This window comes from Mizuhopecten yessoensis, unplaced genomic scaffold (genome assembly GCF_002113885.1).
Source record: "Mizuhopecten yessoensis strain PY_sf001 unplaced genomic scaffold, ASM211388v2 scaffold9651, whole genome shotgun sequence".
NCBI classification, from domain to species: domain Eukaryota; kingdom Metazoa; phylum Mollusca; class Bivalvia; order Pectinida; family Pectinidae; genus Mizuhopecten; species Mizuhopecten yessoensis.
In genome coordinates, this window is record NW_018408154.1 from 980,563 (window position 1) to 997,318 (window position 16,756).

At 37.5% G+C, this 16,756-nt stretch overlaps 3 protein-coding genes across 5 annotated transcripts in view; 1 reads left to right on the forward strand and 2 right to left on the reverse strand.

The window, feature by feature from the left end:
- Positions 1–2,093, reverse strand: part of LOC110458601 — a 31,250-nt gene extending 29,157 nt beyond the window's left edge. For all 3 annotated transcript variants that reach the window (XM_021510375.1, XM_021510374.1, XM_021510373.1), the window contains exon 1: positions 1,694–2,093. The gene's annotated coding sequence lies outside the window, so the exon portion shown is untranslated. The remainder of the gene's footprint in view (positions 1–1,693) is intronic.
- Positions 2,094–2,586: 493 nt separating this feature from the next.
- LOC110458559 lies at positions 2,587–10,761 on the reverse strand. The gene is made up of 4 exons (XM_021510313.1): positions 10,388–10,761; positions 6,613–6,778; positions 5,911–6,059; positions 2,587–5,146 (listed from the first exon to the last, which is right to left on the reverse strand). The coding sequence occupies exons 1-4, from the start codon at positions 10,476–10,478 to the stop codon at positions 4,005–4,007; spliced, it is 1,548 nt and encodes a 515-aa protein (XP_021365988.1). The 5' UTR covers positions 10,479–10,761; the 3' UTR covers positions 2,587–4,004.
- Positions 7,372–9,673, forward strand: LOC110458560 (cardiomyopathy-associated protein 5-like). Its single transcript, XM_021510315.1, has 2 exons — positions 7,372–9,380; positions 9,419–9,673. Exons 1-2 carry the CDS (start codon positions 9,108–9,110, stop codon positions 9,578–9,580), a joined length of 435 nt encoding a protein of 144 aa, XP_021365990.1. The 5' UTR covers positions 7,372–9,107; the 3' UTR covers positions 9,581–9,673.
- Positions 10,762–16,756: the final 5,995 nt, after the last annotated feature.

Sequence of the window (16,756 nt, forward strand, 5' to 3'; positions counted from 1 at the left end):
GAGCTACAAGTAACCCTGGTATAGAGATATATACAAGTAACCCTGGTAGAGCTACAAGTTACCCTGGTAGAGCTACAAGTAGCCTTGGTAGAGCGACAAGTAACCCTGGTAGAGATACAAGTAGCCCTGATAGAGATACAAGTAACCCTGATAGAGATACAAGTAACCATGGTAGAGATACAAGTTTCCCTGGTAGAGATACAAGTAACCCTGATAGATAGACAATTAACCCTTATAGAGATACAAGTTACCCTGGTAGAGATACAAGGTACCCTGATAGAGATAGCTACGTATAAAACGACACATCCACCCCGGTAGAGCTACAAGTAGCCTTGGTAGAGATACAAGTAGCCTTGGTAGAGCTACAAGTAGCCCTGGTAGAGCTACAAGTAACCCTGGTAGAGCTGCAAGTAACCATGATAGAGCTACAAGTAACCCTGGTATAGAGATATATACAAGTAGCCCTGGTAGAGCTACAAGTAACCCTGGTAGAGATACAAGTAGCCCTGATAGAGATACAAGTTACCCTGGTAGAGATACAAGTTACCCTGATAGAGATAGCTACGTATAAAACGACACATCCAATAACACTCTTTTGTCTAGTAAGAACTCCATATACCGGAAATTCACTTTTAAATAAGTCTACTCCCAGTTGTCCGAGTTTACATTCTTGAAAATATCTATATATACAATTGTGTGTTCTAAATAAAGGATTAACTATTTTCCATCTGCGGACAGTCCCCCCCCCCCCCCCCCCCCGCAGCGAGTTGTTCCAATTAATGTGTAGCTTCGGGAAAAAAGACGTTTTGAAATAAATAGAAAGATTTTCATATTTGAGAGTTTCTGGACCGAGTTTTCCACACGCAGAGTTGAGTAACTTCAACATGAATACTTTGAAAATTCACATGCAACCAAATGCAGTCAATGAAATAAGCTCTATTATAGATAGATTTGTTCCTAAACATTATGAAGATCAAAGTATTTTATTCAATATTCCAACAAATATAATGGGCTTCTGAAATGTGTGGGCCTCGGGACCTTAACGTAACTTACTGAGACTTCTTACGTTCAGTTTAGACTATGTTGTTGTAGCTATTATGTTCATCCCTCTACTTGCCCTCTCTGTAATTTGTGTTAGATTTCCTGACGGTGGTTATTTCATACTCTCAAAATCAGAAAACTAAATACTTTAAACTTGTCAGTCACAGGGACCTGAGAATTTGTTACAGCTATATTTGGACCTAAACTAAGGTGTTCAGATTAATTTTACACGTTAGATCGATTTTCGGTAAAAATGACACCTCCAATGGTCATATATACGGATATTTGAGAAGGGAGGAAAGCTCTCGATGTCGAAATGTCGACCCCACCTAATTTTCTTGCATCAAAAACCAACATTTCTAGTTCATCTACGGATATATATATATGATCATTGGTGTGTCAATTTTACCGAAAGTTGATTTAAACCCCTAAAACATGTAAAACTACTCTGAACACCTTAGTTTAGGTCGCAATATAGCTGTAACAAATTCTCAGGTCCCTGTGCTGTGTGGTCAGTGTATGAATCATTCAAGTGTTTGCCAGGAAGTACAATGTATATATGTTGACATAACTACTTTTTACACAATGAATCACATGTAGAGCCTATAGAGTGAATCCCTTTATACAAAATGACATTCTTCACAAAACATACCTGTATAATGTCAATGGCTGAATTAGAAATCAATTCACATTCTCCCGCCGTCTTAAGTGCATAACATCCGGATGTGACTAATATTCAAAGCGCATGCCGGTGATCATTCTCCGGATCATTTATACATTACAATGTATGACTAAGAAAACGTTCGGTTACATACACGAACAAGCACATACCTCAATATTGATGTTGTAATAATGATGTAGTTGAGCTAGACTTTTGAATTTTAATTGACTGTATTAATTTATTGTTCTTACGCGATTTATCTTCATCTCCCTTACAGTACCAGTGTGTTATCCTCAGCTGACTCAATTAATAAACTAGTAATTGAAAAACACGTTTTTTATCATTAAACAAACTGAAAAATTAATTTCATGCTATAAAAACCATTCATAAAGATTAGATTCTACATCCAAATATCTTACGTCTACGGGACTTTGTGATTATTTTCTTATGTTGCAATTCAAGACAAATATATAATTTTCCTCAAGTAAATATTTGTATAATATTCCTCAAGTGATTTTTTGTATAATATTCCTCAAGTGAATATTTGTATTAAGTTACTGTTACTTGAAACTATTTACGATAACCTACATTTAGAAATATGACCACATAAGAAATGATATTATATCGAGGGACTTGAAAATACATAAACGGTAATATAGATAATTTTCATAAACAAGCAACACGTTTTTTTGTATCCCAACAACTGTCCCGTGTAAACTCTACATGGATATTTAAACTCAAATGCAGATTGAAGCAGGCTCGAGTGGATGGAAGCATTGTGACCCGGTGTCACTAAAATTTGTCCCTGGTCCCCTTGTCATAAATGGGGCAACAACGTTAACGTGCGTGGTCAAGTTAGAGGGCTGGATAAAACAAACATTATAATCTGTTAAAACTTGTTTTATTATCTATATAAAAATAAAATCTAAAGACTCATATGATAGTAATATATGGCACATTCACATTTCATCCATGTAGCAATGGGTTCTATTAATTAAAATATAGCGAGGAAGTGAGATTATCTCTCATTTACCTTTATTGATGAAGTAAGATTATCTTACATTTACTCGTAGCGATTGAGTACGTTTATCACATCTCATATTTAACATAGAGCGATGGAGTAAAATTATCACTTAATATAACCTAAGGTGAAGGTACTCAAATCGGATCACCAAACCATCAATGTACTCATTCATTCATTTATGGTTGTATCAAAGAAAGAATATCGATGGGTGTTCTCACAAAAACAATTAGCACTCGGGGCGCGCATGAAATATCTTGAGAACGCTCTGAAGTCACCTTTCAGCGGTTCCGGTTTTGCGAATGTAAGGACCCGGATCAAAGCTTGAATTTTGCAGTATCTTATACTTCAACTGAATATTTTTGTCAGCATATTAATATTTTATGATGACCTTTGGAATTTATATGAAGACAAGTATTTCTATAGGGTGAATTTATTCCTATAGTCCAAAACAGAATGCATAGTCGTCGCACGCGCCATTTTCTAAAAACGTAAACAAAACGCCGACTTTTGAGTTTGAATTACGTTTTCTGACGCTATTTGAACCCAAAAACTAAACATCTGTAGACAAAAAATGGAGTAATATTACATCTTATATCAACCTATAGCGATGAAATAAGATTACCAATTTCTATATTTAGCCTAAAGCATTGGAGTAAGATAAGTGTGTATAGGACCTTACTGCATGGGCAAATACCAGGAATTCTTCTTGGACAGTGCCAAATTTATCAGAAGTGCTGCTCATGTGTTCTTATCAAATGATAATCCACCTTGACTTTTAATATATACTGTACCAGTGTGCCAACAAAAGTAAAATTAATTTACTCATGCATTCGAGGAAGAACTGTATCAAAATAATGGTATAGACTCATCACGTTCAAATTAATTTGATGTAAATAACTCTTTCCTTTTGTTAATCTCTTAACAGAGGAATACACGATTTGATTGATTGATTGATTCTTTAAAATGTCAATGTTGTTTTTACGTCCTTTCGACTCCTTCTACAACTCACAGTCAACCTTAGAGATAAGTTGGCTGTTAGCCTGCACTCCGTCCAACCAGAGATGATAAGTGACACACACTAGGTGTCCGTCTAGCCGTCCTAAAACGTAACGGAATGATCCGCCAACAAACACAACATACACTTCTCCGATATGGCACGTGCTGTCAGCACAAGAGTGACGTCTGGCGATCGACGCCAGTTTGTGTGGAACCCTACACAGAGACGTTTTGCGGGGATCGCTATTTTACAGATTTGTTCTCTACGATGCCGTAGACACCTCATATCTGCGACTGTCTTGAACCGTCAGGATTACCTAAATACACGCCACGATTATCATTCTTTTGGCGATAATCACGTTCCCCTTGTCTGATTGGTGTATCTTTATACTCCGGCTGCCGGGAAGGGGCGCCCCTCCCTGGAGTAGAGGAGTAAGGTGCATATCCCGGGCCGCCCCTGCCCTCGTTTTTTGAGGGGTAAGAAGGAGGAGGATCTCTCCAGTTTGACGTATCTCTGTTTGTTTTCCCAACTGGGTGTGATGTTTGCTTGTCAGGCGGATGTGATGTATGTCTATCGGATGGATATGAGGTATTTCTGTCAGACGGATGAAGGGGCTGTGACATATCTCTGTTTGGGTGATGTGGTGTCTGACTGTCAGGTTGATATGAAGCATTTCTATCAGGGGGATGTAGCGCACGTCCGTCTGGAGAATAGGACGTTTTGTTCTCCCCATTGTGTTGGTGGGGTCGGGATGGTGGACCTAGCCTCGATTCTGAGTTGAGTTTTTGTTTCTCCCCATTGTCCCTAGGCATATTGTATCTGTCACGTGCGTTGAGACCTTTGGGAACTGTATAAGGGTGCTCATCTTGTCGTTTACCTAAGGCCTGATATGGTTTATCACTATGACCTGAGTACGGTTTTATTTCGTCAGAATGGGTTTTATGTTGATGAATGTTTTGCCTTTTTTCTGGTTCATGTCTTTGAGCGTTTCCATCAATAGGAAGATTACTGTAATTGTTATAAGACTGTTTTTCCAGTTTACGACTATCTAATTCAATTGCTGGAGGAGCGGTCAGTTCGACTGTGGAGCGTTGCCCTTGGTAACTTTGAACTTGGGGAGGATTGAGTTGTCCATACTTGGATGTCTGATCCGCTTTTACTGGGCCCTCTACTGAATGGGCAGGAGCGCTGCCGGTCTTTCTAGGATCACGCTGACCAGGTCTCGGAGGTTTGGCCAATTGCTCCTTGTGCATAGGTGTTTCCGCAGTCCCTGGGCTGCGGCGTCTGGACCGGGGGTTGCTCCCCGGCCCCTCGCTGAATCCTCGATTTTGTGTTCCTCCGTTTGACATTGTAATGGTGGAGGGACCGTCATTAGAAGTCTGACCGTTTTGTCCCGCCTGGGGTTTGGGGCGACGACGGCGTCCTGGAGAAGAATGAAGGCGAATTATTGGCATGTTATAACATTTACAAAATACTGGGCCCGTTGTTAGAAACCCTTCTCATGCTCAAGCATAGATTTTGTGCTCAAGCCGAATTTATTGTTCCGTTTGTAAATAAGTAATGACGTTTTATTTTGTCAATTATTGGAAAAGAAATTGAAGAAAATTTAAGCCAAATACTGTTTTCGGTATTCATATTTGACTTTTTGATCGTTTGACATGATTTAAGTGAGTTACAAGAAAGTTGTTTTGAACACAAAATCCATGCTTGAGCATGAGAACGAATCCATGAATACGGGCCCTGATGTCAACTGGATATCCATTATACATTGTAGATATATTGATGTTGCCTGTGGTGTGCCGGCTAGTTAATACTCACAAGTAATCTACTAAATGCATTACTTAAACTCCACAACCAGGTCACAGAGGTCGTATTCCCGAGCTCTGAGAAATATAACTGTAACATTTTCAGAAATAGTATATATACTTTAAACTATAAACCATAAGACAACAGAAAGCACTACTTTTATGTATATGTATGCTTGTCAAAGCTATGTTTTACATCATTCACGGTCAAAGGGGAAGTAACTCCATTTCGGATGTTTGTTGCCGTTTTATTTCTACATAATTTCGGATAAGTTGACCAGCGCATGAATGAAAACGGCGTCAGACGTGTGTTGAGATGTCGCTGTTTCGTTGTATTTGAGGATCACTTGTGTGGGTATCACGCAATGATATAATAACTTACTGGTGGACATCCTGTACAGACGGTACATGGCCCGACCCACGGGATCCTTGTCCCGTCTCCATCGTCCGTATACGTACACAAATATTACAAACAACGTAACGAGTCCAATGAGGACGCCGAGTACAATCCCGGTCACGGCACCACTACCTCTGCAACCAAACAAACGTATACCGCCATCATATAACACCAGGTGCTTCGATGAAGATGACGTACACCACCTATCTCTATAGTTTTGTAAACCTCTACAGAGAGAATGCGTAGCAAACAATGAATTTTAAATTCATGTCGATTATTTCTCTTCTAAGTGTATGCAATATGCAAATAAATATCGAGCTTAAAGAAATCTTGAATACATTGCGAACTGCACGACAGAAACCTGCGCAGATCCCGTTAACAAGGAATATAACACTTAGTAACCCCGATATTGGCAAATTACAATTTTTCAGTTTTATTATTTGTAGGTTTTCAGAACCTGATATTAAATCCCAAGGACTACCAAGTGAAGATAAAAGAGGGACGAACATTCAAGCAAGCGTTCACACGAAGGTGTTTTTTTTAACAATTTAGAGAAAAATATTGGTAATTTGTACAGAAAAAAAAGAGTCAGATAAGTTTTATCCGGAGACATTGAACTTAGGTATATGGGTACCAACATCGTTCGTCCGTACACTCTGCTGACAGATGTTGGTCGGTAGTACTTACAGTTGTCCGTCCGCGTTCCGGAACGTTGAATCACATTGGTCGCAGCAATACACATTTGGGTAGTGACCACAGCAGGCTACGGCACAAGTCTGCTCCACATAACTGGGTGTCGGAGAGCTGAGATTGTAATACACGCGAACCATGCATTCCGCCTCGACCCCAGGGCCTGCCAACGCATGAAGTACAAATAATATGATAGTATAGGCGGAACATACACTCTGCCTCAACCCCCGGGCCTGCCAACGGTACAAATCATATATATATATATATACTAGTAACAGTATAGGCAGAACATGCACTCGGCCTCGACCCCGGGGCCTGTTAACGCATAACGTAAAAATAATATTATAGTTTAGACGTACTTTACACTCAACCTTCATCCCCGGGCCCGCCAACGGTACAAATCATATAATAGTATATGCGGAACATGCACTCCGCCTCGACCCCCGGACCTGACAATACATAAAGTACAAAAAAAAACCAGGCCTGTCAACAGTACAAATATTATATGTAGACTGAACATGTAGGGGGAGGAGAGGTTGGGGATAGGGGATAGGGGATGGGGGATGGGGATGGGAATGAGGGTGGCCCAGTTGCCTCCCGAGGAAAACTATGCAATTTAAACAAAAAAATGATACTGACGGTGATATCTTTAGATTGAAATTTGATATTTCAAGATAATATACAAACTGACAGGTTATAGTTGTTTAATTTAATTTTAATTTATCAATTTTATTGAATCAATTGTAAAATATCATTCATACAAAAAACACTTTAGCTATATATATTTTTTATTTACCTATTGATTTTTTGTGACTACAATATAATGCTACAAACAATGATAACATGAAATACTCTCAGCTTCCCCGACCCTGGACTAAAACAAATTAGCCCTTATCACTGGAAGCAGGTGATAGCTCAGGCCCCTTTCCAATCACCTTTTTTTATATTGTAACAGCTGCGAGTGATGCCAAAAATAATAATTATTGCAAACCGTTAACTCTTACGTGGCGACAGTGTAAGTGTAATCTGGTGACACATTTAGTGTAATCTGGTTACTCTAGCGATAAATGTAATCTGGTGACACTACTTATTAGTGTAATCTAGTGACACTAGTGATTAGTGTAATCTAGTGACACGACTTATTAGTGTTATCTGGTGACACTACTGATTAGTGTAATCTAGTGACACTAGTGATTAGTGTAATCTAGTGACAGTACTTATTAGTGTTATCTTGTGACACTTCTTATAAGTGTAGTCTGGTGACACAAGTGATTATTGTAATCTGGTGACACTACTGATTGTTGTAATCTGGTGACACTAGTGATTAGTGTAATCTAGTGACAGTACTTATTAGTGTTATCTTGTGACACTACTTATAAGTGTAGTCTGGTGACACTAGTGATTAGTGTAATCTAGTGACACTACTAATTAGTGTAATCTAGTGAAAGGACTGACTAGTGTAATTTGGTGACCCTACTGATTAGTGTAATCTAGTGACACTAGTTATTAGTGTTATCTGGTGACACTAGTGACTAGTGTAATCTGGTGACACTACTGATTAGTGTAATCTAGTGACACTACTGATTAGTGTAATATAGTGAAAGGACTGACTAGTGTAATTTGGTGACCCTACTGATTAGTGTAATCTAGTGACACTAGTGATTAGTGTTATCTGGTGACACTAGTGACTAGTGTAATTTGGTGACACTACTGACTAGTGTAATCTAGTGACACTACTGATTAGTGTAATATAGTGACACTACTGATTAGTGTAATCTAGTGACACTACTAATTAGTGTAATCTGGTGACACTACTGACTGTTGTAATCTAGTGAAAGGACTGATTAGTGTAATTTGGTGACACTACTGACTAGTGTAATCTAGTGACACCACTGACTGCTGTAATCTAGTGACAGTACTGATTAGTGTAATATAGTGACACTAGTGACTAGTGTAATCTGGTGACACCAGTGATTAGTGTAATCTGGTGACAGTACTGATTAGTGTAATCTAGTGACACTACTGATTAGTGTAATCTAGTGACACTACTGACTGTTGTAATCTGGTGACACTACTGATTGTTGTCATCTAGTGACACTAATGATTAGTGTAATCTAGTACCACTACTGATTAGTGTAATCTGGTGACACTAACGATTAGTGTAATCTAGTGACACTACTGATTAGTGTAATCTGGTGACACTAGCGATTTGTTTTATCCGGTAACACCCGGTTGACACTGTCGATGATTACACTGCCACACGTGATAATAACTGAAAATGCCCATCCCAATCAAATCTTTGAAGAAGTTGTCGACAAACAATACAATTGGTTTGTTGAGTGACTCACTTAATGTACGTGAAACTATTTAGACGTATACGTCCTGGTAGCTGACGGGCACATATGTTTTGTGGTCGATAGCGATAATTAACACTACCTGTGTAGGAACTATACTAACATACGATCAATAACGCTCGGTCTGTTGTTACCAGCATGCAGCCTATACTACGTAAAGGGGAACACGACCACAACATACAGCCTATACTAGGTAAAGGGGAACTCGACCACAACACACAGCCTATACTACGTAAAGGGGAACACGACCACAACATACAGCCTATCCTACGTAAAGGGGAACACGACCACAACATACCGCCTATACTACGTAAAGGGGAACACGACCACAACATACCGCCTATACTACGTAAAGGGGAACACGACCACAACATACAGCCTATACTAGGTAAAGGGGAACACGACCACAACATAAGCCTATACTACGTAAAGGGGAACCTGACCACAACATACAGCCTATACTACGTAAAGGGGAACACGACCACAACATACAGCCTATACTACGTAAAGGGGAACACGACCACTACATACAGCCTATGCTACGTAAAGGGGAACACGACCACTACAAGCAGCTGTGTCGTTTAGGCAAGAAAAACGTATGTTATAGGTAACCCGAGCGAGCGACCGTATTTCTAAAAGAACTGAAAATATAACAGAAAAAATACATATGGTCTGACTAACAGTGAATGGTAATTTTTGTTTCCCCCCCCCCCCCCCCGCCCCCCAATGAAAAAAATATATGAAGCCCAGGGTTTAAAATTTCCTTGTCTAATAATGGTCATAATTTCAAGATTTAGGTTTCGATCAACACTTGTTAAAAATACTCGCCCCCCTACACACAACTGATGCTATAAAAGATCGTCATTGAGAGAGCGGCATTTTTAAACGTTCAACAGATCTAATATTAATCTTTACACATCAGGATTGGTCCAAAAATACATACTTAGAAATGCTTCGGTCCCAGTGGTGGGCGACACACAAAAGCATATATGTATATATACTCTATTGTCATTACATTTTTATTACTATATATATATATATGTGTGTACATACACATCATATATTTGTTAGAAATCTGTGCTCCTGGGCGTGCTTAGTGACATATCCCAGAAAAAAGCTACAATTGGCTTTATATCCCTACTATAAATAATTAATTACCACGTTTCCTGTACATATATACACATACTGTTCACGACGTGTGGTTTACCAGAACTGAAGGAGTGTACACCTACACTCACACACGGGTATCTCGTAGTCTTAAACGACCTAGTTTGACACATTGAGTTTTATCTTACTGCTTACTGTCTTTTTCTATAAACTAAGATCCCCGTGAAAATGTTGTTGAGAGTTTTAGGCCTACGTACATTCCTGTTACTGTTTGTATACCGAAGGTAAAGATCAATGTAGTAAATACAAACCCCACAGTAAACACAACTGTAGAACAAGTACAGGTAAACATCCGCTTAGTATCCGGCCAGGTAGGGCCATCGTCCGTCCAGGCAGGTCCATCGTCCGTCCAGATACGTCAATCGTCCGGTCAGGTATGCGCTATACGACGGGTATACAGGCCAGGTACAGGGACTCGTCCTCCATCATGGCTACCCCAGTATTATAACCGTCCACAGATAACGACATCAACACACAGGTATAGTGACGTATGCACTGGTGTGGGGCGTGTGTGCTGAACAGCAAAGATAACACACTGTTCGTACTCACTACACAGGTGTACGGCGAGCCTCGTATACATTTCATGCAATATTTCACGAACACTGGTTTTAAAGTAAACATCACAAAAAGCTCGATTATTATTTTATTAACCTCGAGTCAACTGACTCGTGAGTATAATACATATATTACAAGATAAGTACAACATGTTATACAATACAATACGGAATAACATATGGACATATGTTAAGAGGAGAGTGACTCTTTACGTACACTTGTTGCCAAATGTAAATATTTTCCAAGATTAAAAAGTTCCTTTACACTATTTGTACTTAATAGTTGAGTTAGCTTAAACACACTCGGACTTAAACGATAATATTTCTTTATGTACTTTAACATTAAATTTTCATAAAATGGACATTTGAGAATAAAATGAAACTCATCTTCAATGTCGCCTAAATTACATCTAGTACACAGTCGATTATGACGGTTTATATTATTCCGCCTCCCGACCTCAATATTTAAACTGTGAGAGGACAGTCTATAGCGAGTAATTTGACGCTGGAATTTTGATTGGATTGGCTTACGCAAATAAAACTGTAAGTCGACATTGTCTATCAGGTGTTGATATAAATACCCCTTTGAAGAATTTGAAATATTTGTTAACATACTTTGTCGTGAAACATCGAGCAATCTTTGTTCTATAATCTTTGCCGCAATATTAATAGGTAAGTTTTCCTCAAAGATATACTCCAAACCCATACTAGCTAATTCTTGCCTAATATTAATTAACCAGTCATCATTACCACTTATACGCTCGTCATAGCAAGCTTTTAATATACAGTTATCGCTATATTTCACTTTTAACCAGTATTTAAAAATCTTCAGTTTCCTTTGGACTATATGGGGGTATCTACCAAGTTCACAATAAACCAGATCATTATTAGTGCATTGTCTGACTCCCAGATTTTTTTTACAAAAATTTAAATGAACTCTATTTACATCAGGTGCTTTGTGAAATCCCCAGATTTCTGAGGCATAACACAAAATACTTTTACTTAAGAGTCAAAAATAGTACACTGAGTTTCAATATTAATACAATAATTGCGTAACGAAGATGCTAAGGCGAACAGTGCCTTTCTTCGTTGATCAGCCACATGCTTCTGAGTTTTAAGAAATTTTCCATTATAATGAAAAAGCATACCTAGATATTTGAATTCATCCACGATATCAATGTTTGTATCTTTATAAGACCACGTTTCATTATTTCGTAAGTTACTACCATTTCTAAAAACAAATATTTTGGTTTTAGATATGTTGACTACCAGATCCCATGTGTTACAATAATCCTGTAGGGAGTCCAGCATATAGATGGGAGACCTTCTGGTGTTTCTGATAGCAGCACCATGTCATCTGCATACATGATCAAAAATAGGTTTATAAGTTGCAGTTCTACACTTGGACAATTGTCTTTTATGAAATTGATCTCAAAATCATTAACATATAAGGAAAATAAAACTGGTGACAGTACTTCGCCCTGTAAAAGTCCAATCTTGTTGCAAAAACTATCACTTAGGACTCCATTATACTTTACACATGATTTAACATTATTATATAGGTCAATCAAAATTTGAAGGAACTTACCTCTGATACCACAATTGATCATTTTACACCATAACTTGCTACTATTAACAAAATCAAAAGTCTACAAAACAGCAGTACAAACGCTTTTTCTGTTTTAGGGACTTATTTATAAGGGTTGTTAAAACAATAATGGCGTCAGTGGTTGACATTCCAGGTCTGAAACCAAACTGTGCGTCAGTTAGAATACCATACTTTTTTCCCAATTTAATATTCTGGTATTTAAAACGCCCGTAAAAACTTTTCCAAAACAACTAAGGAAATGCCACGATAATTGTTGGTGTCATTTAAGTTGCCCATTTTGTGAATTGAAACAATACAAGCTTTGCACCATGCCCAGACTTAAAAATCACATTGAACAATTTTTCCATACAAGGCAACAAAATATCTTTTCCTTTAATAAAAATGTCATTGATTATTAAGTCCTCACTGCAACTTTTGTTGTTTTTTAGATTGTTTATGACTTTTGATATTTCATCTTTATCAAAATCTTTGTCTAATTCATCGTAGATGGCCTCGTCGATATTAGGTTCGCTGTCATCTACATCACTATTATTACTCATTGTTAGATTTTTAAAATAAGTATAGAAATCTTCGTTTGATAAACTTGAATTTGCCCATTGGCTTGATTTGCTTTTAAATAGTTTGTGGAACTTCTTGGGGTTCGATTTTTTTTAACATTTCCAGCATGTCGCCTTCGTGTCGTTTGTATTGACGTTTCAGCTTTAACTCCATTTTCCATAACTGCACTGGTTACTTGAAACAAATTTAAATGTCCTACAGGCCTTTTAAAAGATAGTATAGTTATCATTTTTAACCCCTTGATAAGTCAAATCTATCATAGGAATTCAGATAGAAGATTTAGATGGGTTGAAATTGAAGTTTGTCATTTAAAATGACAAATATCAAATCTAGCTTGGTTTATGATAAGTAAACGATACCAGTTTATCAGTTATAGTTCCACTTCGTGTTGTTTTCGACTTAGATTACCTCCCTTTTAAGTATCATCCATAACTGTTCTTGCACGAAGTGTGTCTGGTCCGGACAGTAGACAAGGCCCGAGTTTGTCCTCATGGATTTCTATATATATTTTTTTTATCGAATACTCAAATCTCAATCATCAAACATTTTATAAAATGTATCGCAAGACAAACAATGCCTTGATATGTTTCATATTGTTTTAAACGTTAGTCTATTTACTTATGAATTGACAATTAATTAACTTGTATATGTTCTTATAACTTTTCAAACTAGAGAAAATAAAGAAATAACAATTTAATGCATCTGTAGTTACATGGCTTTAACAGATATTTCATACTGGTACAAATGTTGGTATATGTTTTAACTTGATGGCGCTTTTTATCCCGTATGTTTCTCCACAGCTAGTAACTCCGGTCTGTATAACCTAGATATGTATATATAATTAATATATCATTAATATGAGAAACAAAGTTTTCCTTGTAAATTGTTATGTTCATTGTTATAATTGTTATGATATATATATTAGGAAAATGAAGTAATTCTAACTAACTGTAGAAAATATGAGGTTGTCAAATTTTACATATAGGCCTAATTTAAATAGGTTCAGAAGATGTGTCGTTCCATAGCATTGAGTTTGGTAACATAAGAGATACGTTATACTGTCTATGACTATTTTTCAAAAAAAACAACATCAATTCAAGACCACATTGTAGACTCTTCTTATTAAGATATATGTCATTTTGATAACTAGCACGAGTTCAATATATTCGAATTATAACTTTCGATCCATGTGCCTCATTAGGGTTCTTTAAATATGACTTATCATCGATTTAAAATTATGGTCATGATTCCTGACATTTTTTTCAGGTTACTTAAAGATATAAACCCACAAAGAAGATCACACTTTACAAGGACAAGTGAAAACTAAGTGTCTTGTATCAATGATAAGTCTTCACTGTGTCACTGATATGATTATGAAGTCGGTACTCCTACCACGCTAAAACTGCTTTAAGACCAATGTTATGGAGGTCGCCGTATTATTTTTCAGCGCCTATGATATATACGTCCTATTTCACGTCTAGATACAGTTACTTACTTTATATTGGCACATACTATGTTATAAACATATATCAAACAACCAGTTGACACTGGATTGGAAACTATCCAATCAGACTAAATATAGCTAATGCACTGAGTTTCGTCAGCGTCATACCTGAATCCCGAAGTGATTTTACCTTGAGCCACGCAAAATAATGGGTTGTTATTATGTCTTTTAGATATACTTCGAAAGATCATTAATACAATGAATTAGTGATAGAATAATCATCTATCAGATCGTATGGTCGGAATATTATGCATGCTACCTCGGAACTGTGGATAGCTTTCTGTGGAAGTACTTCCGGTGATTATTCGGTCTCTTTTCGTTATTTCTGTTCGAGGGTACTTATCGTGTTTACCTGATGATCCGACATGTTTTGTATATAGGTGAGTCCATCAGAGATTTATATCATGTATATAAAACATACAGTAGAGAAGTGTTATATGTCCATATAATGTAGGAGTTGAATAGGACAGGGTCCGTATTCATGAAACCCTTCTCATGGTCACAGATGGATTTTGTCCTCAAACCAACTTGTCACTCGCTGAAATCATGTCAAACGATCAAAAAGTCATATGTAAACATTGAATACAGTTGTCGGATTTAAGTACTTTCAGTATGTTTTGCTTATTTATAGACAAAATTGACAAAAGATATTAAAATATCATTAATTATAACTGGAGAACAAGAATAAGTATTGAGCACAAAATGCATTCTTGAGCATGAGAACGGTTTCATGAAAATGGGCCCAGACCTAGGGTTCGTATTCATGAAACCGTTCTCTCATATATTCTGTGCTCAAGCCAAACTTCTTGTTTCTGCTTTAAATCAATGAAAATATCCACGGATTGGAAGAATTTGGGACTATATACATGTGTTACACGATTTAAGCGAGTTACAAGAAAGTCAGTTTGAGTACTGAATCCATACTTAAGCGCAAGAACGGTTTCGTAAATATTTGCCTAGATTTTCGTTATTTACGTGGCAGTTATTGTCTTTGTCATTGACTGCTCAACATGTTTTAATACTACGTAATTCTATAAGTACAAGAAAAATAATTGAGTACAACATACATGTACATGTTAGCTCTGTTCCTGAGTAAATCAATTTCATTGAATAGCACAGAGAATGGAAAATCTATCCCGAGTTTTCTATGGTCTCAGCATTAAACCATTCTCAGGCTCTAATTCAAAATCTGTGCCCTAGCCCATTTTTTTTATTTGTTCCAGTGATAAATTAATACAATTTCACATTTTATCTATAATTTGGAAGAACTTTAAACAGATTTAAAGCCGAATATTGTTGCCAATGTTAACACTTTATTTTTTGACCATGTCACACGTTGTAAACAAGAACATTGGTTTGAACGCAAAACAATTGATGGCATCCTCGAAATTCCAGCGGTAACGCCCATCCACGTTCTCAGCACCCTTGGAATATGTCATAACAGAATTGAAGCCACAACGTTAGCAATTTGATTTATTTCAGGTATAAACATCCGACCAATCGCAAAGCTAATACAGGTACATGTTATTTAAAGATTACAAAGGAGTGACACTCAACTTTAATGCCAGTCGATTTTACCGTTATGCTTTCGCACGATTTTTTTTATTTACACACAGAGCCGTTTTTCGTGAGGACATATTCCAGGGGTGTAGAGATCAACGTAAGAGAGCGTTATCCCTGAAATTTAGAGGATGGGTTTATAAATACACGTCCAAAGTGATCTGGTGTTGGGGCCACAATAAGCTCAAGCTATGGCAAATAGGTCCAACAAATATCATATGTTTAGCTTGAAATGTTTTTTGGCGTTTCATCACACCTTTAATTGAATGATGTAGTTTGAAATACGATGTTTATTGACAATATTTGGACCATACTTGGGCAAGTTGTGAATAAAATGTCGTAAATTATTTAATTATTCAGGTCACCTCAGCAATATCATGATTTTGAAGAAGAAAAATTGAGAATACAGAATTTCTTAATTAAAGAACCCATTGCCATCGATCACGACGTCACAATGAAAGTGTTATGTGACGTCACACTGAAAAGAATGACCAATGAAATAACTTGAAGGGTGCTACCCACTACTGGGTATTAAACAAGTTCCTATCAAGTTTATCCAATGAGTCCGAAGTGAGAAAGCCTACAGTGGTTGTGGTTGTTTTCGTTTGTTTGTGGTTTAACGTCCTCACAACAGCCAGTGTCATTCGAGGACGAGTGCCTAGGGAGACACAACAGCTAGGGTCATACGAGGACGAGTGCCAAGGGAGACACAGCAGCCAGTGTCATACGAGGACGAGTGCCTAGGGAGACACAACAGCTAGGGTCATACGAGGACGAGTGCCTAGGGAGACACAACAGCTAGGGTCATACGGGGACGAGTGCCTAGGGAGACACA

Coding starts and splice junctions, on each gene's coding strand:
- LOC110458559 (XM_021510313.1), bottom strand. CDS start 10,478: ATGGACCTGCCTGGACGGACGATGGCCCTACCTGGCCGGATACTAAGC. Junction 6,779..10,387: donor ACAGTTGTGTTTACTGTGGG/GTTTGTATTTAC, acceptor ATGCGTTGGCAG/GCCCTGGGGTCGAGGCGGAA. Junction 5,147..5,910: donor TCTGTACAGGATGTCCACCA/GTAAGTTATTAT, acceptor ATTCTTCTCCAG/GACGCCGTCGTCGCCCCAAA.
- LOC110458560 (XM_021510315.1), top strand. CDS start 9,108: ATGCAGCCTATACTACGTAAAGGGGAACACGACCACAACATACAGCCT. Junction 9,381..9,418: donor AAGGGGAACACGACCACAAC/ATAAGCCTATAC, acceptor CCTGACCACAAC/ATACAGCCTATACTACGTAA.